This window comes from Panthera onca, chromosome X (assembly GCF_046562875.1).
Source record: "Panthera onca isolate mPanOnc1 chromosome X, mPanOnc1 haplotype 2, whole genome shotgun sequence".
Taxonomy (NCBI): domain Eukaryota; kingdom Metazoa; phylum Chordata; class Mammalia; order Carnivora; family Felidae; genus Panthera; species Panthera onca.
In genome coordinates this window covers 46,708,731-46,736,671 of record NC_138357.1, presented here as the reverse complement: position 1 = coordinate 46,736,671, position 27,941 = coordinate 46,708,731, and the positions used below count along the sequence as shown (strand labels likewise).

At 39.3% G+C, this 27,941-nt stretch overlaps 2 protein-coding genes across 5 annotated transcripts in view; both read left to right on the top strand.

The window, feature by feature from the left end:
* The window catches only part of GPRASP1 (G protein-coupled receptor associated sorting protein 1), a 48,740-nt gene that overhangs the window by 760 nt on the left and 20,039 nt on the right, over positions 1 to 27,941 (top strand). For 2 of the 4 annotated variants that reach the window (XM_081793936.1, XM_081793938.1), the window contains exons 3-5: positions 1,772 to 1,871; positions 3,606 to 3,662; positions 16,196 to 16,236. The gene's annotated coding sequence lies outside the window, so the exon portion shown is untranslated. Of the gene's footprint in view, positions 1 to 1,771; positions 1,872 to 3,605; positions 3,663 to 15,472; positions 15,567 to 16,195; positions 16,237 to 27,941 lie in introns of those variants that run through there. The other 2 variants (XM_081793937.1, XM_081793939.1) reach the window with 2 other exon arrangements.
* ARMCX5 (armadillo repeat containing X-linked 5) lies at positions 9 to 4,030 on the top strand. The gene is given in 3 exon segments (XM_081792606.1): positions 9 to 48; positions 2,060 to 2,206; positions 2,209 to 4,030. Coding segments are annotated over 3 exon segments (1,680 nt in total). The 3' UTR covers positions 3,702 to 4,030.

The following is a 27,941-nucleotide window of genomic DNA, read 5'->3' as shown; positions in this document are numbered from 1 at the left end:
GGAGAGAAATGGCGATTTATATGATAGCAGGAGGGGCGGCTGCTGCCGGTGAGAACGGTTGTTCGGGGAACCCTGGGAGGGAGAGAGTGTGAAAAGAAGTTGTAACTGTTTGATAATCATGACCCTGGATTAGATTAGAATATCGTTTCATGTACTGGTTACTAGTCTGATTATTAATAATCAAGTCTCTCCGACTGTCTTTTCATTTGGTCTTTGGGTGTAACCTGTGTTTATATGTGTAGGCCTGTTCTTAAGTTTTTGGTACAGCATGTTTGTGTAAAGATCTGTAGAGGCCCGCGGACCACAAAGGAAGGGGATAAGAAAAGGAAACTTGGCCTGATTTCTCCTGGGTGGGCAGTGCTTGGAGTTGGTAGATGGCTAAGACTAGAATAGGTAGGAGTCTAGGGGACACTCCAGATCTCCTTTCTGCATGCTTTCTAGACAGTCCTCCCTTGCTCCTGTTGTGTTGCAGAAAATGATAGGCTTTAGGAAAAGGAAGGAAACATAAGAGCTTACCTGAAATTTGGAAATCATACTTTTCATTGACTTCCAAACAACTTCCATGGCTTGTCTGAGCCTTCCATCTCTACTATCACCACCACTATCTTGCAGGGATATTTGAGTTGTCTGTGCATGGGAATTGTCAGACTTTTGGAATGGAGCAGAGGAACTTGGAGGGAGGGAGAAGAAGGAGAGGTGCAGAAAATTTTGGCAAATAGGTACCTGTATCCAGAAGGGATACAGATTTCAGGTGCTGATCTCTACCAAGGACCCAGTCTTCATTGTCTCCTGTGTTTCCTTTTATTTATCTCTGCATTTGTGAATCTCTGTGTACAGAACCATCACCAGGTCTGTGGAACTCTCAGTTGTAAAGATTTGCAAGTCACAACCCAACTTGAACCTAGAAAATAATGAAGAGAAACATGCCCTGTGTCTGTTACGATTGGTGTGAGGGTAGAGGGACAGAAGACGATTGAGACTAGATAATTCTATTCTCTTTTGTTCTCCAGTTTAGTAATCACTGTTTGGTCCTCTGCTGATGTAGTTGGGAGTCTTTGAAAGCTTTGGGGGTATAGGAAGTTGCTTGTTTTTCTTATTTCCCACTTTCTTTTCCTATTCTTATGATTCACCCAGGCCAATTTTGAATGAGAGAAATGCAAGGGCAGTCACTGATCAAGAAAATGGTGGGCAACAGGGAGGAGGAGGATCAATCCTGAATTAGGGCAATGGGATTATGGGACCAGAAGGAGGCAAATACTAGACAAACTACAAATACAGAGACCAGGGACCAAGATCTTTTAAGCAAGAGATCAGTTTCCATATCCTCTTGTTTGTTTATTTGTCCATCGATCTGCCTGTAGGTCTGCTGTAAGTCTTGTCAACATTGGAAGCAAGGAAAGGAGGAGAAAATTACTCCAGATCAGTGAAGTTTGGTATGAGTATGGAGACTTCCCCAGTAGACCTGTAGGATGAAGTAGTAGAGATCTGCTTGGGTCTAGCAGGGATAAAGAGCCAGTCTAGGGATTCCTTAGCCTCTCTCACTCCCATTCAGCTTTCCCACCCATTCTCCATACTTCTGTTTTGTGTCTGCAAACGAGATTAGTAGCACCTTCAGTTTTGTAGAGAGTGTGAAATGAGGACAGAGTGTGCTAAGTATCTACCTCTCCCACTTAGCACTGAATGTCCATAACTCTCCTGTCTCTCTGTGCTAATCAACATAAGAAATAAATTGGAAAAGACTCAAGGCCCCATTTCCTTCCTCCACCCCTAGGTCCAACTTCAGTGGCAGATCTGGTGGCCTTGGAGTGGCTGAAGACACCCACCCTCCACAGGGCTGCGCTCAGGCACACAGCCATTCTTCCTTTCCCAGAGTGAGCTTCCTCTGCACGTTGTTTATATCATTGACAGAGCCTGTAGTTGGAAAGAGGGCCGAGTGACGACTGGACTTTGTATGAAAACACCAACCTGGGACAGACCTTCAGTCAATGCTGAGACAGGGTTGGAGGTATATAACTTGGCCTTGTCTTTAACTTGGATCATGACTGGCTCTGAGGGTAAGGCAGGGGCAGAGGAGGGGCTGAGGTTTGCCTAAAAGCTGGAATCAGTGGCCCTGCCAACCCTAGAGCCAAGGCTAAGATCCAGGCCAAGGCTGGGGATGGAGCAGTGGCCAGGACACAGACTGTGACCTACACTGAGGCCGTGGCTATGACAGGGATGTGAGCAAGATGGAAGCTATGGCTAAGACTAGAGTCATGACTGAGACTAAGGCAAAATCCCTGGCAGAACCTGGTATAGTGCCCCAAGTCAAGTCAAAGCTGACGCCTATGGCCAGGGTCAGTGCTGTGACCAAGTACGAAGTCAAGGCTGGTGCTGGAAGTGAAACCAATATCAGGTCCTTTGCCAAGGCTGATGATAAGGTCAATATTGAGTCCAGGTCCCAGAGAAAGAGAGAGGACAACATCAAATTCAGGGCTGGGGCTGGGGACAGAGCTGGTATTGTAATCGAGTCCAGTGATGAGGATGAAGAAAATGTCTGCTCCTGGTTCTGGGCAGGAGAAGAGCCTAGTGTAGGATCCTGGTTCTGGCCTGAAGAGGAGATTCCTTCTCAAGTTTATAAGCCTCCACCTAAGATCCAGGAAAAGCCCAAGCCCATACCCAAACCTGAACTCACTATAAAACAAAAAGCAGCAGCATGGTCAAGGGCCAGGTATAGTGTCCTAGTCCCAATAGAGAGAGGGAAGCCATTCTTGCCTCCAGAAGGGAATTGGACTCTCGTTGAGACCTTGATTGAAACTCCTCTGGGGATTCGGCCTCTGACCAAGATCCCACCCTATAATGGACCTTACTTCCAAACCTTAGCTGAGATCAAAAGCCAGGTTAGGTATAGAGAAAAGTATGGGCCCAATCCAAGAACCTGCCGCTGTAAATCACGTGACTTTAGTTTAGAGCCTAAAGAGTTCGATAAACTCGTTGCCCTACTTAAGTTAACTAAGGATCCTTTTATTCATGAAATAGCAACAATGATAATGGGCATTAGTCCTGCTTATCCATTTACCCAAGATATAATTCATGATGTAGGTATTACTGTTATGATTGAAAACTTGGTCAATAATCCCAATGTTATAGAACACCCTAGAGCTTTAAATATAGTAGATGACAACTCTGAGTCTTCTGAAGAACCAAAACCAGGAGAGTCATACGTATATCAAGTTTGTAAGGACATATTCTCTTATCCCTTGAACTCCCCTGTGCAACTGGCTGGACTAAAATTATTAGTGCACCTGAGTGTGAAATTTGAGGATCACCATATAATTATTAATTACATTCCAGATTTCCTCACCTTGTTAAGCAAAGGAAGTGTCAAAACCAAGTTTTATGTTTTAAAAGTGTTTTTGCGCTTGTCTAAAAATCAAGCCAATACAAGAGAACTGATTAGTGCCAAAGTACTGTCATCATTGGTTGCACCCTTTAACAAGAATGAGTCGAAGGCTAATATTCTTAATATCATTGAAATATTTGAGAATATAAATTTCCAATTCAAAAAGAAGGTGAAGCTATTTACCAAAGAAGAGTTCACTAAATCTGAGCTTATTTCCATATTCCAGGAAGCAAAAGAGTTTGGTCAGAAACTCCAAGACTTAGTAGAGCACAGTGATCCTGAGGTGAGAGATAAAGTTATACGATTAATACTTAAACTCTAAATAGCTGTATGTTCTCACAGAGCCATGAACATTTTTTTTGTGTTATAATATGAAGCTATGCATATAATAATTGTAAGTTCAATATTTGTTATTTGTGTTGGTTGATGGAGGCAATTTTATGCATACCAAATGATCTTGAGAGCTTGAATGTTTGTTGATTTTTACTGTGCTATATAAATTGAGATATTTTTAATCTTTCTGCAATATGACCTGATAATGAACCTATTCATGCTGAGAAAGCTATATTTCTGTGCTTTATATTGACATAGTGTATTCGTTTGAGGCTTCATTTACATGTTAATAAAGTTGCATGCTAAAACTGGTGAAAACATTGTTGTAGTTCTTTAGTTGAAGTCTAGTCAGAAAGATAAAGCACAAATAACACAAAGATGATAAAGAGCACTGTCAGTGTTTGTAGGAGGGTACAGACCAAACAAGCTCACATTGATAGATCCTTTACTTTCAACATGTTCAAGGAATAGAATCGCACTACACAAGAAGACAGGACTGTTACTAGATGTAACTAGTGTTACTAGATGTGTTACTACTAGATGACATCTGGGCAGATCTGGGGAAAGGGGTAAGGACACTGACCTAGGAGGAAGGGAACACAGATACTTTCATTCCAGTCTGAATCCCAGAACTTCTGTTCACCTTTTAACATAGGACGTCTCATTAGGATATCTTGAAGCTTTTAAGCTCCCAAGAGGATTCCTGGTTCTCATCCCCATTTAGAAAAGCCATGGAAGTATGTTTCTGAAAGGACCCAGTCCCACTGTGCCCTCAACCTCCAGGTACGCCCATCCAGGGGTACCAGGTTTACTGTTTCATCTGAGAGTTCCTTCCCCTGTAGTCCTGGGCCTCAGAGGAGGCTCTTCCTGGAGACCAACTACTGAAACTGCTTCATGGATAGTCTCATTTGCCCTGCCTTGGTGATGGTTTACTCTCATCCTTACTTTTGTTTGCTGGCCAATGGTTTGAACTTGGTAATTTGCACCTATCCTTGGTGGCAGCACTGTGTTTGTGCTGATCCCTTTTGGTCAGAGCTCAGAATGTTGAGCTCAGTGAGATAGCTACAAGATTCCAAAGTCCTTTAGGGGTGTGTAGTTAGGAAGGAATTAATTCCCTAATTCCATTATCCTATCTTATTTGTACAGTTTATAGAGCTGAAGCAATGTTCTCTATACTGCTTCAGCTCCTCCTGAGTATACTTAATGAAAACTAGGTTCTGGCTGGCATAGAATGCCTGAGTATAGATTGGGATTAGGGATCACCTCTGCCTCCTTTTGCTGTTCTTGTTCTGTTTCCTTTACTGCCCAGAATTGGGAAATACAGATATTAGGTTCAGTGTACAAATACTAGTCTTTCTTTTGGACTTCCTCTCTTCTAATTTATGTATTTTGGGGAAGGCCTAAACTGAAAGAATCTCAACAGAATGTCTGTCATGTACTCCTGTTTTTAGAAGCTATCCCTAGTTTAATTTCTATTAAGGTCAGTTCTGAACTTATCTGTTATACATCTAGGAATTAAAATGAAGGGCAACTGGCCACATATGTTCATTAAGGGTGAAAAAAAGTAGGGTTTTTGCAATGTGCAGCTGTAACTTAGATGATTTTTGAAGTTCTTTATAATTTGTTTTTTAATCCTTTGTAATTCTAGCTATGTGTACTAATTTGAGAATTGGGGTCTTCACAATACAATTGGACCAGACCCTTTGGAAATATTCCGGGTCTTAAATGGCCTATGGAGCACAAGATCAATTGATAGCTATGGAATTTCCAATCAGCTAAAGAGAAAAATGAATGTGAGGTATGCAGGTATTTGTGTCAAGGCAACAAGCTGATGGCCTCTCCTTAGGTGGGAGTTATGGGAGACAGTCATTTCCCAAATTTTTCCTGGGATGTACTTGAAGTCAAAACCCTGTTGCTCATCTCATCTTTTCTAGAAAAATAATTCAGGCAACACCATGTTGTATCAGGGCTGATCTGGATGTTACTTTTCTTAAAATGTTGCCTCTGTAGGTAAAAATCAGGATGGATTTCTCATCTTTCCTGCCATGAAATAAAGTAATTAACTAATCTTCCTACAGCACACCATACCGTCAAATTTAAAAGAGGAATTTTCAATGGGAATTCATCTATACAGTATCATCAAATTCCCTAGCAAGGCTTTCAAAGCTCTGTATCCTTTGGCATTTTCCGTTTTTCCCCTTATATCCCACCATGTGACCTACATTCAAGCCTCACTGGGCTATTGTTTCCTAACTATTTTATGCAGTTTCCTGCTTTTATGTCTCAAATGCCAGGTCATTTTGAAGTCTTCATGACACATTTATCCCCCCTCTCCATGTTGGAATTAATAGCTACTTTTGCATTTCCAAAATTTTTTATTTACTACTGTATTTTAGCATTTGTGTCTTTATACTATACCCTGGAGTCTTAGTAAGTTGGATCTTGTGTTTAGAGACAGCTTAGAGGGGGGAAGCTTGGACTTTGAGAATGTCTCAACTCCAAAGTGTGAACTTTTTGTTGTGTATACTAATAATAATGATTAACATTTATACATTTATTAAGTGCTTACTATACGCCAGATACCATACTATGTGCTTTATTTGTATTAACTCATTTAGTTCCTAAAACTTGTGAGAAAGTGGAGATACTGATTGGTTAAATAATTTGGCCAACTTCATTGAGTTGGTTAGTAGCAGAGCTGATATTCAAACCTTTGCAGTCTGAATCTGGAGCCAGCATGTATACCTACTTTGTAACTCTGTAACCCCACACAGCCCTTAGTAAAGTACATGGCCCATCCTAAACTTAAATTTGACTGTTGTCAGACACACCTGTCCCTTATCTATTCTGCTTTTTCCATTTGTGTAGGCCTCCTCCTGCCTTACCTTCATTCCTTACCCAACTAAGCCTTCAGGTCCATCACTTTCAACATGTTTCACATTTTTTCTTGTGGTAAAATATATATGTAACATGAAAGTTGCCATTTAGTGCACATGAAAGTGCACAATTTAGTGACATTAATTGCATTCACAGTGTGCCATCAATACTATTTCCAAACTTTTTCATCTCCCAAAAGAGAAACTGAGTAACCATTAAGCAATAACTCTCAATTCCCCACTCCTTTCAGCCCCTGGTAATTCCCAATCTACTTTCTGTCTCCATAAATATGCCTATTCTAAATATTTCTTATAAATGGGTACATTTTTCATACAATATGTGTTCTTTTGTGTCTGGTTTATTTCACTTAACATGTTTTCAAAGTTTATCCATGTTGTAGCATGTATCAGAACTTTATCCCTTTTTAATAGCCAAGTATTGTTCAACTGTGTGTGTGTGTGTGTGTGTGTGTGTGTGTGTGTGTGTGTGCGCACCACATTTTGCTTACTCATTCACTTGTTGATGGGCATTTAAGTTGTTTCCACCTATTGGCTATTATAAATAATACTGCATTGAACATTGGCGAACAAGTATCTATTAGAATCTCTGCTTTGAAATTTTGTAAATATATACCTAGAACTAGAATTGCTGAGCCATATGGTAATTCTATGTTTAGCTTTTTGACGAACTGCCAAACTGTTTTCCATAGCAGCTACATCATTTTACATTTTCCAACAGCAACATACAGGGGTTCCAGTTTGTCCACATCCTTACCAACACTTGTTATTTTCCATTTTTTAATAGTTATCCTAGTAGGTGTGAAGTGGTATTTCATGGTGGTTTTCATTTGCATTTCCCTAATGACTAATGGTGTTGGGCATTTTTTCATGTACCTATCGGTTGTTTGCATATCTTCTTTGGAGTAATGTCTACCCAAGTTTTATTGTTGTTATATTGTAGTATTTCTTTATATTCAAGGTACAAGTCCCTTATTGGCTATATGACTTGCAAATATTTTCTTTTATTCTGTAAGGTTTTTTAATGTTAATGATGTCCCTTGATGCATAAAAGTTTTTAATTTTTATGATATCCATTTTATCTATTTTTTGTGCTTTTGATGTCATATCTAAGAATCCATTGCCAAATCCAAAAGCTAGGAAGATTTATTCTTGTTTTCTTCTAAGAGTTTTATAGTTTTAACTTATGTTTAAGTCATTGATCCGTTTTGAGTTGATTTTTTTTTTTTTTAATTTTTTTTTTTTAACGTTTATTTTTATTTTTGAGACAGAGAGAGACAGAGCATGAACAGGGGAGGGGCAGAGAGAGAGGGAGACACAGAATCTGAAACAGGCTCCAGGCTCTGAGCTGTCAGCGCAGAGCCCGACGCGGGGCTCGAACTCACGGACCGTGAGATCATGACCTGAGCCGAAGTCGGACACTTAACCGACCAAGCCACCCAGGCGCCCCAAGTTGATTTTTGCATATGGAATTAGGAAGGGGTCCAACTTCATTTTCTACATGTGGGAATCCACTTGTTTTAGCATCATTTGTTGAATAGACCAGTCTTTCTCCATTGAAGGTACTTGGCACTCTTCTCAAAATTAATTTGCTGTAGACATTATTGGTTTATTTCTGGACTCTTAATTCTGTTCCATTCATCTCTAGGTCTATCTTTATGCATGTACTGCAAGATTTTGATTACTGTAGCTTTGTAGTAAGTTAAGAAATCAAAAAGTGTAAGTGTAAGTGCTCCAACTTTTCTTCTTTTTCAAAAAAAAAAAAATTTTTTTTTAATCTGAATCCCTTTCCATTCCATATGAATTTTAGGATCAGCTTTTCCATTTACATCAAATAAGCCATTGGAATTTTGACAGAGATTGTATTGAATCTGTAGATTCCTTTGGGGGTATTGTCATGTCAACAATGTTAAGTCTTCTGGGGTGCCCGTGTGTCTCAGTTGCTTATGTGTACCACTCTCGGTTTTGGCTCAGGTCATGATCTTGTGGTTTCATGATTTCAAGCCCTGTGTCAGGCTCTGTGCTGGCAGCACAGTGCCTGCTTGGGATTCTATCTCTCCCCCTCTCTCTGCCCCTCCCCCACTCGTGCTGTCTCTGTTTTTCAAAATAAATAAACTTAAAAAAATATTATCTTCCAATATATAATAATGGGATACCTTTTTATTCATGTAAATCTTTAATTCCTTTTAGCAATATTTTGTAGTTTGTGTACAAGGATTTCATCTCCTTGGTTACAATTATTCCTAGAGGATTTATTCTTTTATTTTTTTAAATGTTTATTTATTATGTTTGAGAGAGAGAGAGTGCAAGTGGGGGAGGGGCAGAGAGAGAGGGAGACACAGAATCTGAAGCAGGTTCCAGGCTCCATGCTGTCAGCACAAAGCCCGACGCAGGGCTAGAACTCACAAATTGTGAGATCATGACCGGAACTGAAGTCGGACGATTAACCATCTGAGCCACCCAGGTGCCCCCAGTTTATTCTTTTAGATACTATCGTAAGTGAAATTGCTTTCTTAATTCCGTTTGCAGATTATTCATTGCTGGTATATAGACTCATAACTGATTTTTGTGTGTTGATCTTTTGTGATTTTTGTGTGTTGTAACATGTAGCTTTGCTGAATTTGTTTGTTAACTTTAGTAGCTTTTTTGTGCATTCTTTGGGAATTTCTGTATAAAGGATTATGTCATCTACAAATAACAATACTTTTCTTTCTTCCTATTTGGATACATTTTATTTCTTTTTTCTGTCTAATTATTCTGGCTAGAACTTCTAGAACAATGTTAAATAACATTGGTGACAATGGACACGCTTGTCTTTTTCCTGAACTTAGGGGGAAAGTTTTTAGTCTTTTATTGTTGAGCATAATGTTAACTGTGGGTTTTTCATAAATGCTCTTTATCACGTTAAGGAAGTTCCCTTCTCTGCTTTATTTTCTGAATGTTTTTTACCATGAAAGAGTATCAGATTTACACAAAGGTCTTTTTTTTTTTTTTGCATCAAATGAGGTTATCATGTGGCTTTTATTGTTGTTGTTCTATTAAGGTAATGTATTACACTATTCTAGTACATTGATGTATTACATTCATTGACTTTCAAATGTTTACCACTCTTGTATTCTTTTCTTTATGTTTTATTTATTTATTTTGAGAGAGAGAGTAAGCACACATGAGGGTGTGTGCACAAGTGGAAGAGGGGCTGAGAGAAGGAGAGAGAGAGAATCCCAAGCAGTCTCTGCACTGTCCTCACAGAGCCCAACGTAGGGTCAAACCCACGAATCATGAGATCATGACCTGAGCTGAAATCAAGAGTTGGTCACTTAACTGACTGAGCCATCTGGGTGCCCTACCATACTTGTATTCTTGGAGTAAATCCCACGTGGTCATGGTATATAATCCTTTTGACATGCTATGGGATTCTGTGTGCTAGTATTTTGTTGAGAATTTTTGCATCTATATCTCAAATCTATATTCATAAGGTCTCTAATGTTCTTTCCTTGTAACATCTTTATCTGGTTTTGGTATCAGGGTAATGGTGGCTTCATAAAATTAGGAAATATTTACTCTGTGTTTTGGAAAGTAGAATATTGGTGTTAATTCCATTTTAAATATTTGGTTCCAGTGACATCATCTGGTCCTAGACTTCTTTTTTGGGAGGTTTCTAAGTATTGATTCTATCTCTTTAATATTTATGGATCTGTTGAAATTTTCTATTTCTTTTTAAGTCAGTTCAGGTAATTGTGCTTTTAGGAATTTGTCAATTTTACCTACGTTATATAATTTGTTTTGTACAATTATTTATAGTGTTCTCATATTTTTCTTTAAATTTCTGTGTGGTTGGTAGTAGTGTCTCCACTTTCATTTCTGATTTTAGTTATTTGTGTCTTGTCTCTTATTTTCTTTGTCAGTCTAGTTAAAGGTTTGTCATTCTTGTTGATCTTTTCAAAGAACCAACATTTGTTTTTATTGATTGTCTCTACTATTTTTCTATTCTCTATTTCATTTATCTCCACTCTAATCTTTATTATTTCCTTCCTTCTGCTAGGTTTGAGTTTTGTCTTCTTTTCCTAGTTTCTCAAGATGTAAAGCTAGGTAATTGATTTAAGAGTCTTTTTTTTTTAATGCAGACATTTATAGTTATAAATTCCCCTGTGAACACTGTCTTGCTGCATCCCTTAATATTTCCTATAATACTTTTTTCATTTTCATTCATCTCTAAGTATTTTATGATTTCCCTTGTGACTTCTTCTTTGACCTAATTGGCTGTTTAAGAGTCTGTTGTTTAATTTCCACATTGGTTAATTTTCTAATTTTCCACTGGAATTGGTTCTTAGCTTCATCTGTTGTGGTCAGTGAAGATACTTCATATGATTTCAATCATCGTATGTTTATTAAGACGTGTTTTGTGTCCTAACATGTCTGGAGAATGCTCCCTGTGCATTTGAGAAAAATGTGTATCCTGCTGTTGATTGGTGGATTATTCTACATAGGTCTAGTTGATTTATTTATTTATTTATTTTTATTTAAAAAAAAAAGTTTATTTTTGAGAGTGAGAGAGACAGAGTGTGAGCAGGGGAGTAGCAGAGAGAGAGGGAGACACAGAATCTGAAGCAGGCTCCAGGCTCTGAGTTGTCAGCACAGACCCTGACATGGGACTCGAACTCATGAACCATGAGATCATGACCTGAACCAAAGTCACCCAACCGACTGGGCCACCCGGGTGCCCCAGGTATAGTTGATTTATGACACTGCTGAAATCCCCTGTTTTCTTTTTGATGTTCTGACCAAATGTTCTATCCATTGAGTGTGATGTTTGAACTCTCCAACTATTACTATAGAACTGTCTATTTCTCCTCTCAATTCTGTTAATGTTTGCTTCCTAGAGATTTTGCCTTCCTGATGATCTCTGCTCATTTTTTTAAATGTTTATTTATTTTTGAGAGAAAGAGAGAGAGAGAGAGAGAGAGAGTGTGTGTGTGTGTGTGTGTGTGTGTGTGTGTGTGTGTTTGAGCGGGGGAGGGGCAAAGAGAGAGGAAGACAGAGGACCTGAAGTGGGCTCTGCACTGATAGCAGCAAACCCAATGTGGGGCTCAAACTCACAAGCCATGAGATCATGACCTGAACTGAAGTTGGATGCTCAACTGAATGAACCATCCACACATCTGCTCTATTTTTAATCCCATTCTATCTATAGGTTCCTCTGTATCTGCATGGGAAAATATTTTTTTCCCCACTGGGAAAAATTATCTTTTCTTCAACTCTTAACTCCACACACTTTTCCACCTACCACCCTATCTTTGTCTACCCTTTCACAACAGTTTTTTCTACATTTTTACATGATTTTTCTACTTTCTTATCTTCTACTCAGTCCTCACACAATTGCAATCTAGTTTCTTTCTCTAGTCTGTATTGAAACTGCAGTCAAAATCACCAAATCCCTCGTCTTCCCAAAAGAAAACAGACAATTTAATTTTGAAAATATTTTATTTAAACATACTGTTAGAGATTAATGCTATTTTTCCACTTTTTATGTATCTTTCAAGTGGTGGAAACTTCATTAGAATGACAACTCTGACATTTCTCTGCCCTCGCCCTTACTCATTCTTTTCTTTGCATCTTCCCTTTCTCTTGAAATTTTACCTTCTCACAGAGGCCTGTGCTGTGTCCTACTTTGGTTTTACATAATAAAGGGTTTATGTGTAGATGGAAATAGGACTGCAGTTTCTAACTGGGTAGGATATTGTAGCAAATTCTAGGATTTATTTTTAGTAACACTATTATCATATTTGTCTGTATCAGATTTGTCAGTAGCAAAGATTCTTTTATTCCCCAGCTTTACAGAGATATTATTGACATATCACATGTAAATTTAAGTTGTGCAACATCATGATTTGATACACGTATATATTGTAAGATGATTATCACAGTAAGGTTAGTTAACACCACCAGTCCCTTACGTCATAACCAGTTTTTTTTTTCCTGTGGTGATAACATTTAAGATTTACTGTCTTAATACCTTTCATGTATACAATACAGTATTATTAAATATAGTCACAATGCTGTACATTAGATTACCAAGATTACCAAGACTTATTCATCTTATAGCTGGACGTTTGTACACTTTGACCAACATCTCCTCATCTCATCCACTCCCAGCCCCTGGCAACCACCATATTACTTTCTATTTCTATTAGTTGTTTTCTTATATTCCACATATAAGTGAGAACATAGAGTATTTGTCTTTGTCTGGCTCATTTCACATGATATAAAGCTTTCAAGGCCCATTGTTATTGTACCCCGAGGCAGGATTTCCATTTTTTATGGATGAATTATATTCTGTTGTATATACACCACATTTTAATTATCCATTCATCTGTCAATGGACACTTAGGTTGTCTCCATGTCTTAGCTATTGTTAATTCTCCAATGAATATGGAGGTAACGATATCTCTTTTGGCATAGTGATTTCATTTCCTTCAGATATATATCTGGAAGTGGGATTACTAGGTCATATGGTAGCTATATTTTTAATTTTTTGAGGAACTTCCATACTGTTTTCCATAGTGGCTGAACGTTTACCCTACCACCGTATGCACAGTGGTTTACTGTTACAAGTCTCCCTCTTAGACAGGCTTTTGTTGCATCCTACAAATTTTGGTATATTGTGTGTCCACTTTCATTTGTTTCAAGATATTTTTAAATTTCCCTTTTGATTTTACCTTTGATCCATTGGTTGTTCAAGAGTATGTTGCTTAATTTCCATTTATTTGTGAATTTTCAGGGTTTCCTCTTGTTGTCTTCAGCTTAAAGAACTCCTTTCATCATTTCTTGTAAGGAAGGTCTAGTGGTGATGAATTGCCTCAGCTTTTGTTTTTTTGGAAAATTATTTATCTCTCATTTATGAAAGACAACTTTGCTGGGTAATGTATTCTTGGTTGGCAGTTTTTTTTTTTCTTTCAGCACTTTGAATATATCACCCCACTCTCTCTTGGTTTGTAAGATTTCCACTGAGAAATCCACTGGTAGCATTATGGAGGTTCCCTTGTAAGTTACACTCTTATCTTTGCTGCTTTTAAGATTCTGTCTTTGTCAGGGCAGCTAGGTGGCTCAATTGGTTGAGTGTCTGACTCTTGATTTTGCCTCAGGTCATGATCCCAGAGTCATGGGATTGAGCCCCATGTTTTGCTGCATGCTGAGCATGGAGCCTGTTTGGGATTTTCTCTCCTTCTGCCCCTCTCCCCTGCTCTATTTCTAAAAGAAAAAAAAAAAGATTTTCTTTTTGTCTTTGACAATGACAAAGTGCCCTTGAATTTGAGACAATTTTATTATAACGTATCTTAGAAAAGCTTGTTTTAGGTTGAAAATTGGGTTACCTATGACCTTCATGAAATTGTATGTCCAAATCTCTTCCCAAATTTGGCAGCTTCTTAGCCATTGTTTCTTTATTTTTTAAATTTATTTACAAATTTTTATTTATTTATTTATTTATTTATTTATTTATTTACTTTTGAGAGAGAGAGACAGAGACAGAGACAGAGCACAAGCAGGGGAGGGGCAGAGAGAGAGGGAGACACAGAATCCGAACCAGGCTCCAGGCTCTGAGCTGTCAGCACAACACAGAGTGAGGCTAGAACTCACAAACCAGGAAGTAATGACCTAAGCCAAAGTCAGATGCTTAACCAAGTGAGCCACCCAGGCACCCCAAAGCCATTGTTTCTTTCAATTAGATTTCTTCTCCTTTCTCCCTCTCTTTTTATGGGATTCCAATAATGCAGATATTTTTTTTCTTTTAATGCTATCCCCTAATTCATGTAGTATTTCTTCACTCTATTTCATTATACTTTTGTTTTGCTCTTTTTACTGAAAGATTTCAAATGACCTTCAAATGTCTTCTTGTTCACTAATTCTGCTTGGTTGAGTCTGCTGTTGAAGCCCTGTTTTGAATTCTTCAGTTCATTCAATGTTTTCTTCAACTCTAGAATTTCTATTTGGTTTTTAATGGTTTCTGTATCTTTATTGAACTTCTCATTTTGTTTATGCATTTTTCTCTAATTTCATTTACTTGTCTGTGTTTTCATATAACTCACTGAATTTAAGAGGATTATTCTGAATTCTTTGTCAGACAGTTCATAGATCTGTTTCTGTAGGATCATTGAAGTTTTATTAGTTTCCTTTGATGAAGTCATGTTTCCTTGATTATTCATGATCCTTGTGGCCTTGATTTAGTGCCTTCACATTTGAGGAATTAGAATCTCTTCTAGTCTTTATAGACTGCTTCTACAGACAAAGCCCATCACCAATCAACCCATCCAGAGATTCTGGATAGGCCATCTCGTGGTGTTCATGGTGGGCTTTCTGCTGGACTCTATGTGGGCAGGTCTGGTGCCTTGGTCAGGAAGTGGGCAGGCATCATGTTTGTGTACATGGGGATTGGCCTGTTACCTGGATCCCAGGAGGCAGGCCTGGAGCCTAGGTTCACTGGGGCCTAATAGGCACCAGGGACCACTGGAGTGGGCCTGATGTCTCAGTACACAGGGACCAGTCCTATACTGGGAAAAGCTGTGAGCCTGGTTTCATAGGAGCCAGCCTGAAGGCTGGCACCATTGTGGCTTATCTGGTGCTGGGGCAGGCTAGGCCCCTGGCACCTGGGTATGTGGGAGCTGTCCTTAAGGCTGCACCACAGAGGCTGGCCTGGTGCTAGGGCAGGCTGAGAGCCTGGGTCCATAGGAGCTTGCGTAGAGTTAAGTCTGCAGGGGCTGGTCTGGAACTGGGGTGGGTCAAAGACTGGGTCTGGAGTATCCAGCCTGGTGTTGGGCCCAGCTGAGAGCCTGAATTCATAGTAGCTAATTGGTTTCCTTAGGTGACAGGAACTACCTGGGCTGTGGGAGCTGGCAAGCACAAGGATGTGCTGGGTGCCTGGGCCACAAAGTCATTCCAGGCCTCAGGAGTCAGCCAGCATTGTGGTAAGCCAAGAACCTGGGTTTGCAGTAGCCTTCCATGAGTATGGGCCCACAGATGCCATGCTAGACCATTGGGGCTGATTATTGCCAGGGTGAGCCAGAAGTCTGAGTTCATGAGAACCCTCTGGGATCCAGGTTCCACAGAAGCCACCCGAAGCCACAGGAGTTGGCAAACACCAGCATGAGTCAGAGGCTTGGGCTTAGGGAAGCCCCCAGGAGCCTGATGCTCTAGGATCTGTCTGGGGCCATGGGAGCCACTTGGGCATGCTGGAGCCAATAGGTACTGGGATGAGCCAGGAGCCTGTGTTTGCAGTAGCTAATGGGAAGCCTGGTATCATGGGAGATGCCTAAAGCTGTGGAGCTGGTAGGCACTGCAGTGAACTAAGGTCCTGGATTTGAGGGAGCCTGTAGAGAGACACCTGGGGCCTTAAGAGTTGACCTTGTGCTGGGACAGTCTGACTTGGGAGTCTGTGGTGAAGTTGGAAACTCACTTCATTCTCCATTTCCTATGGGAACACATTCTCTCTCCATCCTGGGATACTGCTTCTTGGGGGAGAGGTGATGGAATTAATGTGAATCTATCTTTCCTACCCTTCTCAACACATCTTTTCTTATTTCTGTGCTTCACCCAGGTGCTGTCATCTCTCAAGTGGAATCCTTGGCTCCTTTGAAGGTATTTTTGTGCATGGATAGTTATTCAAGTTGGTATTTCTGAGGTGGTTGAGCACTAGGAAGCCCTATGCATCTTTTTTGCTGACATCACTCCCTGCTTTATTAATTTTTACTCATGTTATCTAGAGCATGGGTAGGGGGAAAGGATAGGTATTTATTTCATTCCACAAACCCTTACATGTGCATTATCTTAATACATTCTAGTTTAAAAAAATGAACATCATAAAGACTTCTTTGAATGCAACTTCAATCCTTTTCCCCTTCCTAAAGGCAACACAAATTGCCAATTCCTAGAACTTTTCAATGCATTGCCTGCAAACAAAGATATGCAAGTATCCCGAGGATTTTTAAAGTATTAAATTTTATCATAGTTTATGTGTTATTCTGAAACATTTTTTTCAGTAGTATGTCTTAGAGATTTTTCCATGTAAATATATATCTCTTTCCTCTTAGTGCTGTATCATATTTCATAGTATTGCAGTATCATTTTTGCTTCTCTGGGTGATTCTGAGTAGTCTTCTGGGTCATAGGTACTTTTCATTTTAATAGACATTTGAAATCTCCTTAGAAAGGGATTATATCATTTGAGAGTCCTTGGTTCCCACACATCCACCAACAATTCTGACTGTTTACATATTTAAACATATCTGCCAATCTGATAGATGAAAAATGGTATCACTTTGTTTTAATTTACATTTTGCTGATATTGAAGAAAATATAAAAACTCCATTAACTCACAGAAAAGAATCAGATGAGGAAAATGAATTTTCTCTTTAACAAAATGCAACTTAATTTTTTAAGAAGCTAAATGCTTCTTAGCAGCTTTTGGGGGGCTGTGGAAAAGTCTGAAAAAAACATTTTTTTTCACAAACTTAAGATTCTTAAGACATGCAAAGAAAAATAAGCATTCTTATAGTGCTAATAAATGTGAGAGTTTACTATTATGAGTTCTAAGATCTTTTAGTATTTTAATTGTTTCAATTATGTGGAGATTATGTTCAGATAATTATATGTCATTAATATAAGTCATCAAAAAGTAGTGTAATAAGTGATGATTTAGCAGTAAGATTACTAAACTTTTCTAAAGAGAAAGGACACAAGGGGAAATTATCAACTTATTTATATGTGAGGCAGAATAGAAGGAGAGGTGAAACTTAAAAGCTGACAGTAGTCAAAGATCAAAAAGTGGAGCCAGCTTTTTTGTTACACAGACTATAAAATATCTGTTTTGTTTACCAGTCATAACTAGAAGCATATACACATAGGTTTCCATTGTGATTGAAGCAAAATGTCAATTTTGGTTAATCAAATTTCTCTGAAATATATACTTTTGTTCTGGCATCTTTGTCCCAAAAACTAAATGTACAAGTATACCCTTGAGTTGCAAGGATTCAATAAATCAATGGCATGGATATCTTGAGTAATTCAAATATTGGCCCCATTACATCAATAACAAGGTTTGACAATTAATATAATGAATACCATGTATTTTCCTTTAGAACTTTTTAGAGCAAAGCTATTAGGCTTACTCAATTTGGTTTTAAAAGTAGTGATATGTTTGAAATGATACCATCAATAAAGTAAAAAGATGACTCACAGCATAGGAGAAAGTATTTGCAAATTATATATATGATATGGGTCTAGTACCCATAATATTTATTTATTTTGAAAGACAGAAAGGGAGAGAGTGTGCATGAATGCATGAGGAGGGCAGGGGTGAGGGAGATACAGAGTCCCAAGCAGGCTTCACACTCAGCTCAGTGTGGAGCCTGATGCAAGGCTTGATCTCACAGCTGTGACTTCATGACCTGAGCCCAAATCAAGAGTCAGGATGCTCAACCGACTGAGCCCACCCAGATGCTCCTATATTTGGTCTTTATCCATGATTCCTGGCTCCCAGCTCCCAGAAACTCTTGGAATTTCCTGAGTGATAAGAGCAATGGGGGCATCTTTTGTCATAGTACTTGGTCTCTTGTCCTCAGTTCCTGAACTCCACTTAAGAGCCATTAACATGAAATGGATGTCATGTTATTTATAACAAGCACTTTTTTTTTTATCACAATTGGGTTTATGTTAACGAAGTGACTTTTAGAAAGCACCTAAGGATGGTGGCTGGTTTCAGGGGAACCAGCCCTGTGGTAGAAGGTTGGAACTTTCAGTCCAACCCCCTACCCTCACATCCCACCCCTACCTCCTGGAAGAGGAGAGGGCCTGGAAGTTGAATCAGTACCCAATGACAAATAATTTAATCAATCATGCCTACATAATAAACCATCCAGAAAGACGGCTCAGAGAGCTTATGCACTGGCAAACACATGAAGATTCTGGGATACTGGAGCACTGGGAGAGCACATGGAAGCTCTGCACCCATTCCCCATACTTTGCCCTATGCATTACTTCCATCTGGTTGTTAATGAGTTATATCCTTTTATGAAAAAATGGTAATCAAATAAATAAAATGTTTCTATGAGTTCTGTGAGTTGCTCTAGCAAATTAATCAAATTTAAGGAGGGAGTTGTTGGAACCTCCCATCTATATAGCCTGTCAGTTGGAAGCAGATATGGTAATCTGGACTTGAGACTGGCATTCAAAGGTGAGGGGCGTACAGTTGTAGGACTGAGCCCATAACCTGTGGGGTCTGATGCTATTTCCACGTAGATAGTGTCAGAATTGAGGTGAATTGTAGGGCACTCTGCTGGTGTCCAAGCATCTCTTACTGGTGTGGGAATCCCTCCCTCCACACACACATTGGAATTGCTGCCAGAATACTTTTATTTTGAAATTAGGAGGAATGGGTGCCAATTTACTTTTCTTTTTAAGATTATTTTGTTTATTTGGGATCCCTTGAGATTCCATATGAATTTTAGGATAGATTTTTCTATTTTTGCAGAATATGTCATTGGGACTTTGATAGAGATAGCTGTGGATCTAATAGATCATTCTGGGTAGTATTGAAATCTTAGCAATGTTAAATCTTACAGTTGATGATCATGAGATGTGTTTCCATATTTATATCTTTAAATTTCTTTCAGCAATGTTTTGTAGTTTTCAGTGTACGGTCTTTGGTCTAATTCATTGTATTCTTATGTATTGTGTTCTTTTGATGCTATTGTAAATGAAATGGCTTTTGTAATTTATTTTTTATTTTATTTCATTTTATTTTTTAATGTTTATTTTTGAGAGAGAGAGAGAGAGAGCACATGGAGGTGGATGGGGGGGCTGGGGCAGAGGGAGGGATGGACAGAGGATCCAAGCGGCTCTTGCTGACAGCAGAGAGCCAGATGCAAGGCTTGAACTCAAAATCAGAAGTCAGACTCTTTTTTTTTTTTTTAATATATGAAATTTATTGTCAAATTGGTTTCCATACAACACCCAGTGCTCATCCCAAAAGGTGCCCTCCTCAATACCCATCACCCACCCTCCCCTCCCTCCCACCACCCATCAACCCTCAGTTTGTTCTCAGTTTTTAACAGTCTCTTATGCTTTGGCTCTCTCCCACTCTAACCTCCTTTTTTTTTTTTTTTTTCCTTCCCCTCCCCCATGGGTTTCTGTTACGTTTCTCAGGATCCACATAAGAGTGAAACCATATGGTATCTGTCTTTCTCTGTATGGCTTATTTCACTTAGCATCACACTCTCCAGTTCCATCCACGTTGCTACAAAAGGCCATATTTCATTTTTTCTCATTGCCACGTAGTATTCCATTGTGTATATAAACCACAATTTCTTTATCCATTCATCAGTTGATGGACATTTAGGCTCTTTCCATAATTTGGCTATTGTTGAAAGTGCTGCTATAAACATTGGGGTACAAGTGCCCCTATGCATCAGGACTCCTGTATCCCTTGGATAAATTCCTAGCAGTGCTATTGCTGGGTCATAGGGTAGGTCTATTTTTAATTTTCTGAGGAACCTCCACACTGCTTTCCAGAGCGGCTGCACCAATTTGCATTCCCACCAACAGTGCAAGACGGTTCCCCTTTCTCCACATCCTCTCCAGCATCTATAGTCTCCTGATTTGTTCATTTTGGCCACTCTGACTGGCGTGAGGTGATCTCTGAGTGTGGTTTTGATTTGTATTTCCCTGATAAGGAGCGACGTTGAACATCTTTTCATGTGCCTGTTGGCCATCCGGATGTCTTCTTTAGAGAAGTGTCTATTCATGTTTTCTGCCCATTTCTTCACTGGGTTATTTGTTTTTCGGGTGTGGAGTTTGATGAGCTCTTTATAGATTTTGGATACTAGCCCTTTGTCCGATGTGTCATTTGCAAATATCTTTTCCCATTCTGTTGGTTGCCTTTTAGTTTTGTTGGTTGTTTCCTTTGCTGTGCAGAAGCTTTTTATCTTCATAAGGTCCCAGTAATTCACTTTTGCTTTTAATTCCCTTGCCTTTGGGGATGTGTCGAGTAAGAGATTGCTACAGCTGAGGTCAGAGAGGTCTTTTCCTGCTTTCTCCTCTAAGGTTTTGATGGTTTCCTGTCTCACATTCAGGTCCTTTATCCATTTTGAGTTTATTTTTGTGAATGGTGTGAGAAAGTGGTCTAGTTTCAACCTTCTGCATGTTGCTGTCCAGTTCTCCCAGCACCGTTTGTTAAAGAGACTGTCTTTTTTCCATTGGATATTCTTTCCTGCTTTGTCAAAGATGAGTTGGCCATACGTTTGTGGGTCTAGTTCTGGGGTTTCTATTCTATTCCATTGGTCTATGTGTCTGTTTTTATGCCAATACCATGCTGTCTTGATGATGACAGCTTTGTAGTAGAGGCTAAAGTCTGGGATTGTGATGCCTCCTGCTTTGGTCTTCTTCTTCAAAATTACTTTGGCTATTCGGGGCCTTTTGTGGTTCCATATGAATTTTAGGATTGCTTGTTCTAGTTTTGAGAAGAATGCTGGTGCAATTTTGATTGGGATTGCATTGAATGTGTAGATAGCTTTGGGTAGTATTGACATTTTGACAATATTTATTCTTCCAATCCATGAGCAGGGAATGTCTTTCCATTTCTTTATATCTTCTTCAATTACCTGCATAAGCTTTCTATAGTTTTCAGCATACAGATCTTTTACATCTTTGGTTAGATTTATTCCTAGGTATTTTATGCTTCTTGGTGCAATTGTGAATGGGATCAGTGTCTTTATTTGTCTTTCTGTTGCTTCATTGTTAGTGTATAAGAATGCAACTGATTTCTGCACATTGATTTTGTATCCTGCAACTTTGCTGAATTCATGTATCAGTTCTAGCAGACTTTTGGTGGAGTCTATCGGATTTTCCATGTATAATATCATGTCATCTGCAAAAAGCAAAAGCTTGACTTCATCTTTGCCAATTTTGATACCTTTGATTTCCTTTTGTTGTCTGATTGCTGATGCTAGAACTTCCAACACTATGTTAAACAACAGCGGTGAGAGTGGGCATCCCTGTCGTGTTCCTGATCTCAGGGAAAAAGCTATCTGTTTTTTCCCATTGAGGATGATGTTAGCTGTGGGCTTTTCATAAATGGCTTTTATGATCTTTAAGTATGTTCCTTCTATCCCGACTTTCTCAAGGGTTTTTATTAAGGAAGGGTGCTGGATTTTGTCAAAGGCCTTTTCTGCATCGATTGACAGGATCTTATGGTTCTTCTCTTTTTTTTTGTTAATGTGATGTATCACGTTGATTGATTTGCGAATGTTGAACCATCCCTGCATCCCAGGAATGAATGAATCCCACTTGATCATGGTGAATAATTCTTTTTATATGCCGTTGAATTCGATTTGCTAGTATCTTATTGAGAATTTTTGCATCCATATTCATCAGGGATATTGGCCTGTAGTTCTCTTTTTTTACTGGGTCTCTGTCTGGTTTAGGAATCAAAGGAATACTGGCTTCATAGAATGAGTCTGGAAGTTTTCCTTCCCTTTCTATTTCTTGGAATAGCTTGAGAAGGATAGGTGTTATCTCTGCTTTAAACGTCTGGTAGAACTCCCCTGGGAAGCCATCTGGTCCTGGACTCTTATTTGTTGGGAGATTTTTGATAACCGATTCAATTTCTTCGCTGGTTATGGGTCTGTTCAAGATTTCTATTTCCTCCTGATTGAGTTTTGGAAGCGTGTGGGTGTTTAGGAATTTGTCCATTTCTTCCAGGTTGTCCAATTTTTGGCATATAATTTTTCATAGTATTGCCTGATAATTGTATCTCTGAGGGATTGGTTGTAATCATTCCATTTTCATTCATGATTTTATCTATTTGGGTCATCTCCCTTTTCTTTTTGAGAAGCCTGGCTAGAGGTTTGTCAGTTTTGTTTATTTTTTCAAAAAACCAACTCTTGGTTTCGTTGATCTGCTCTACCGTTTTTTTAGATTCTATATTGTTTATTTCTGCTCTGATCTTTATTATTTCTCTTCTTCTGCTGGGTTTAGGCTGCCTTTGCTGTTCTGCTTCTATTTCCTTTAGGTGTGCTGTTAGATTTTGTATTTGGGACTTTTCTTGTTTGTTGAGATAGGCCTGGATTGCAATGTATTTTCCTCTCAGGACTGCCTTCGCTGCGTCCCAAAGCGTTTGGATTGTTGTATTTTCATTTTCGTTTGTTTCCATATATTTTTTAATTTCTTCTCTAATTGCCTGGTTGACCCACTCATTCGTTAGTAGGGTGTTCTTTAACCTCCATGCTTTTGGAGGTTTTCCAGACTTTTTCCTGTGGTTGATTTCAAGCTTCATAGCATTGTGGTCTGAAAGTATGCATGGTATAATTTCAATTCTTGTAAACTTATGAAGGGCTGTTTTGTGACCCAGGATATGATCTATCTTGGAGAATGTTCCATGTGCACTCGAGAATAAAGTATATACTGTTGCTTTGGGATGCAGAGTTCTAAATATATTTGTCAAGTCCATCTGATCCAATGTATCATTCAGGGCCCTTGTTTCTTTATTGACCGTGTGTCTAGATGATCTATCCATTTCTGTAAGTGGGCTGTTAAAGTCCCCTGCAATTACCACATTCTTATCAATAAGGTTGCTTATGTTTATGAGTAATTGTCTTATATATTTGGGGGCTCCGGTATTTGGCGCACAGACATTTATAATTGTTAGCTCTTCCTGATGGATAGACCCTGTAATTATTATATAATGCCCTTCTTCATCTCTTGTTACAGCCTTTAATTTAAAGTCTAGTTTGTCTAAGTATGGCTACTCCAGCTTTCTTTTGGCTTCCAGTAGCATGATAAATAGTTCTCCATCCCCTCACTCTCAATCTAAAGGTGTCCTCAGATCTAAAATGAGTCTCTTGTAGACAGCAAATAGATGGGTCTTGTTTTTTTATCCATTCTGATACCCTATGTCTTTTGGTTGGCGCATTTAATCCATTTACATTCAGTGTTATTATAGAAAGATACGGGTTTAGAGTCATTGTGATGTCTATGTTTTATGCTTGTAGCGATTTCTCTGGTACTTTGTCTCACAGGATCCCCCTTAGGATCTCTTGTAGGGCTGGTTTCGTGGTGACAAATTCCTTCAGTTTTTGTTTGGGAAGACCTTTATCTCTCCTTCTATTCTAAATGACAGACTTGCTGGATAAAGGATTCTCGGCTGCATATTTTTTCTGTTTAGCACACTGAAGATATCATTCCAAGCCTTTCTGGCCTGCCAAGTTTCAAAAGAGAGATCAGTCACGAGTCTTATAGGTCTCCCTTTATATGTGAGGGCACGTTTATCCCTTGCTGCTTGCAGAATTTTCTCTTTATCCTTGTATTTTGCCAGTTTCACTATGATATGTCATGCAGAAGATCGATTCAAGTTACGTCTGAAGGGAGTTCTCTGTGCCTCTTGGATTTCAATGCCTTTTTCCTTCCCCAGTTCAGGGAAGTTCTCAGCTATTATTTCTTCAAGTACCCCTTCAGCACCTTTCCCTCTCTCTTCCTCCTCTGGATACCAATTATGCGTATATTATTTCTTTTTAGTGTATCACTTAGTTCTCTAATTTTCCCCTCATACTCCTGGATTTTTTTATCTCTCTTTCTCTCAGCTTCCTCTTTTTCCATAACTTTATCTTCTAGTTCACCTATTCTCTCCTCTGCCTCTTCAATCCGAGCTGTCGTCGTTTCCATTTTGTTTTGCATTTCGTTTAAAGCGTTTTTCAGCTCCTCGTGACTGTTCCTTAGTCCCTTGATCTCTGTAGCAAGAGATTCTCTGCTGTCCTCTATACTGTTTTCAAGCCCAGCGATTAATTTTATGACTATTATTCTAAATTCACTTTCTGTTATATTATTTAAATCCTTTTTGATCAGTTCATTAGTTGTTGTTATTTCCTGGAGATTCTTCTGAGGGGAATTCTTCCGTTTGGTCATTTTGGATAGTCCCTGGAGTGGTGAGGACCTGCAGGGCACTTCCCCTGTGCTGTGGTGTATAACTGGAGTTGGTGGGCGGGGCCGCAGTCCAACCTGATGTCTGCCCCCAGCCCACTGCTGGGGCCACAGTCAGACTGGTGTGTGCCTTCTCTTCCCCTCTCCTAGGGGCGGGATTCACTGTGGGGTGGCGTGGCCCGTCTGGACTACTTGCACACTGCCAGGCTTGTGGTGCTGGGGATCTGGCGTATTAGCTGGGGTGGGTAGGCAAGGTGCACGGGGGCAGGAGGGGCAGGCTTAGCTCACTTCTCCTTAGGTGATCCACTTCAGGAGGGGCCCTGTGGCAGCGAGGGAGTCAGATCCACTGCCGGAAGTTTGGCTCGGCAGGAGCACAGAGTTGGGTGTTTGTGTGGAGCGAGCAAGTTCCCTGGCAGGAACTGCTTCCCTTTGGGATTTCGGCTGGGTGATGGGCGAGGGAGATGGCGCTGGCGAGCGCCTTTGTTCCCCACCAAACTGAGCTCTGTCCTCTGGGGGCTCAGCAGCTGTCCCTCCCTTTGTCCTCCAGCCTTCCCGCTTTCTGAGCAGAGCTCTTAACTTATGAGCTCCCAGGCGCTAAGTCGCGCTTGCTGTCGGAACACAGTCCCTCCGGCCCCTCCGCTTTTGCCAGCCAGACTCGGGGGCTCTGCTTGGCCGGCGAGCCGCCCCTCCGCCCTGGCTCCCTCCCGCCAGTCCGTGGAGCGCGCACCGCCTCGCCGCCTTCCTACCCTCTTCCGTGGGCCTCTTGTCTGCGTTTGGCTCCGGAGACTCTGTTCTGCTAATCCTCTGGCGGTTTTCTGGGTTATTTAGGCAGGTGTAGGTGGAATCTAAGTGATCAGCAGGACGCGCGGTGAGCCCAGCGTCCTCCTAGGCCGCCATCTTCCCTCTCTCTGAGAAGTCAGACTCTTAACGAGTGAGCCATCCAGGCGCCCCTCTTAATTTTTTAGATTGTTCATTGTTATTGTATAGAAAAGCAACCAATTTTTGTGTGTTGGTATTGAATCTTGCAACTTTGCTGAATTTGTATATTAGCTTTAAGATATTTTTGCAGAATCTCTGGAGTTTTCTACATATATGCCATCTATGTGAGCACAGATCATTTTATGTCTTCCATTACAATTTAGGTTCCTTTTATTTCTTTGTCTTTACTTGTTACAGCTGAAACCTCTAATACTACAATAAATATAATTGAGGAATGTGGACATCCTTGACTTGTCTTTCATAAAGAGAAAGGTTTTAGTCTTTGACTATTGAATATGATGTTTAGATGTGGGCTTTTCATATATGGCCTTTATTCTCTTGAGGATATTTCCTTCTATTCCTGGATTCTCAAGTGTTTTGATGAAAGGGTGTTGAATTTTGTCAAGTGCTATTTCTACATGAATTGAGATATGTTTTTTGCCTTCATTTTGTTAACGTGGTGTGTTGCAGTAAATGATTTTTCTATGTTGAATCACCCTTAAATTCCAGAAGTAAACACCAATTGGCCATGATATAGAATTCATCAAATTATGCTGCTGAATTTGTTTTTTTAGCATTTTGTTGGAGAATCAACATCAATTTGCATCAATATTATAAAACATACTTGACAATAATTTTCTTTTCTTGCATTGTCTTTCTCTGACTTTGGTACCAGGGTAATGCTGGCTTATTGGAATTTTAGGAAGTGTTCCCTTCTCCATTTTTTGGGAAAAATTTGAGAAGATTTGCTGTAATTCTTTTACTGTTAATTAGTAGTAGTGAAGCCATCTGGTTCAGGGTGATTTTTTTTTTGGAGGGAGGAGGTATTTGATTACTTATTCAATATTTATTTATTTATTTATTTATTTATTTATAGAGAAAGAGAGAGAGCAAGCCTGAGTCAGGGAGAGGGGCAGAAGGAGGGAGGGGGAGAGAGAGAGAGAGAGAGAAAGAGAGAGAGAGAGAGAGAGAGAGAGAGAGAGAGAGAATCTTAAGCAGGTTCCATACTCAGCATGGAACCCTATTTGGGGCTTGATCCCATGACCCTGGGATCATAACCTGAGCTGAAATCAGGAGTCAGACGCTCAACGAACTGAACCACCTAGGTGCCCCAATTCAATAATAGGTCTATGAACATTTTATATTTTTTCATGATTCAGTCTTCGTAAGTTGTGTGTTTGTATGAGTATTTTAATTTCCCCTAGGTTATTCTATTTGTTTAGTTTACAATTGTTCATTGTATCCCTTTATAATGCTTTTTATTTCTGTGAAATTGGCAAGGTTTCCATTTTCATTTTTGATTTTAGTAATTTGAGTCTTCTCTCTTTTTTTCTTAGTTAATCTAGCCACAAGTTTGTCAAGTTTTTTGATCTTTTGAAGAACTAAGTTTTGGTTTCATTGATTTTCTTTATTATTCTCCTATCCTCTATGTTTATTACTTTCTTCCATCTTTTGACTCTGGGTTTCATTTGCTATTCTTTTTCTAATTCCTTTAAGGTATATGGTTTAGTTGTTGGTTTGAGATCTTTTTTTAATGTAGTATATTACTGCTTTTGCTGCATCCCATAGGTATAGGTATGTTTTAACTTTCACTTTCTGTTATTTTCTAATTTCCTTTGTGATTTCTTCTTTGGCCTGTTGGTTGTTGAAGAGTGTATTATTTAATTTTCACATATTTATGAAGTTTACAATTTTCCTTCCATTATTGGTCTTTAGTTTCATTCCAGTGTGATCAGAAATGGTACTTTATAGGAGTGTCTGGGTGGCTCAGTCAGTTAAGCATCCAACTTCAGCTCAGGTCATGATCTCATGGTTCGTGGGTTCAAGCGCTGCATCAGGCTCTGTGCTGACAGCTGAGAGTCTGGAGCCTGCTTTGGATTCTGTGTCTCCCCCCAACTGTCTCCCTCTGCCCCTCCACGCCCATGCTCTGTCTCTCTTGGTCTCTCAAAAATGAATAAACATTAAAAATTGCTTTGTAATTAAAAAAAGTGGTACTTTGTATGATTTCATCCTTTTTAAAAATATTAAGACTCTTTTGTGATATAACATATGGTCTATTCTGGAGAATATTCCATGTGTACTTGTGAAAAATGTGTATTCTGCTGTTATTGGATGGCATGTTTTGTATATTTCTATGAGATCCAATTGGTCAATAGTATTACTTAAGTCCTCTATTTCTTTATTGATCCTCTGTCTGGTTTTCTATCCATTACTGAATGTGGGGTTACTGATGTCTTTAACCTTTACTTTTAAACTGTCCATTTCTCCTGTCAATTTTGTAATTTGTTAATATATTTGGAAATCTGATGTTTTGTGCATATGTTCATAATTGTCACATCTTCTTAGTGAATTGGCCCTTCATTTTCAATATAAAATGTACTTTGTCCCTTCTAAGTC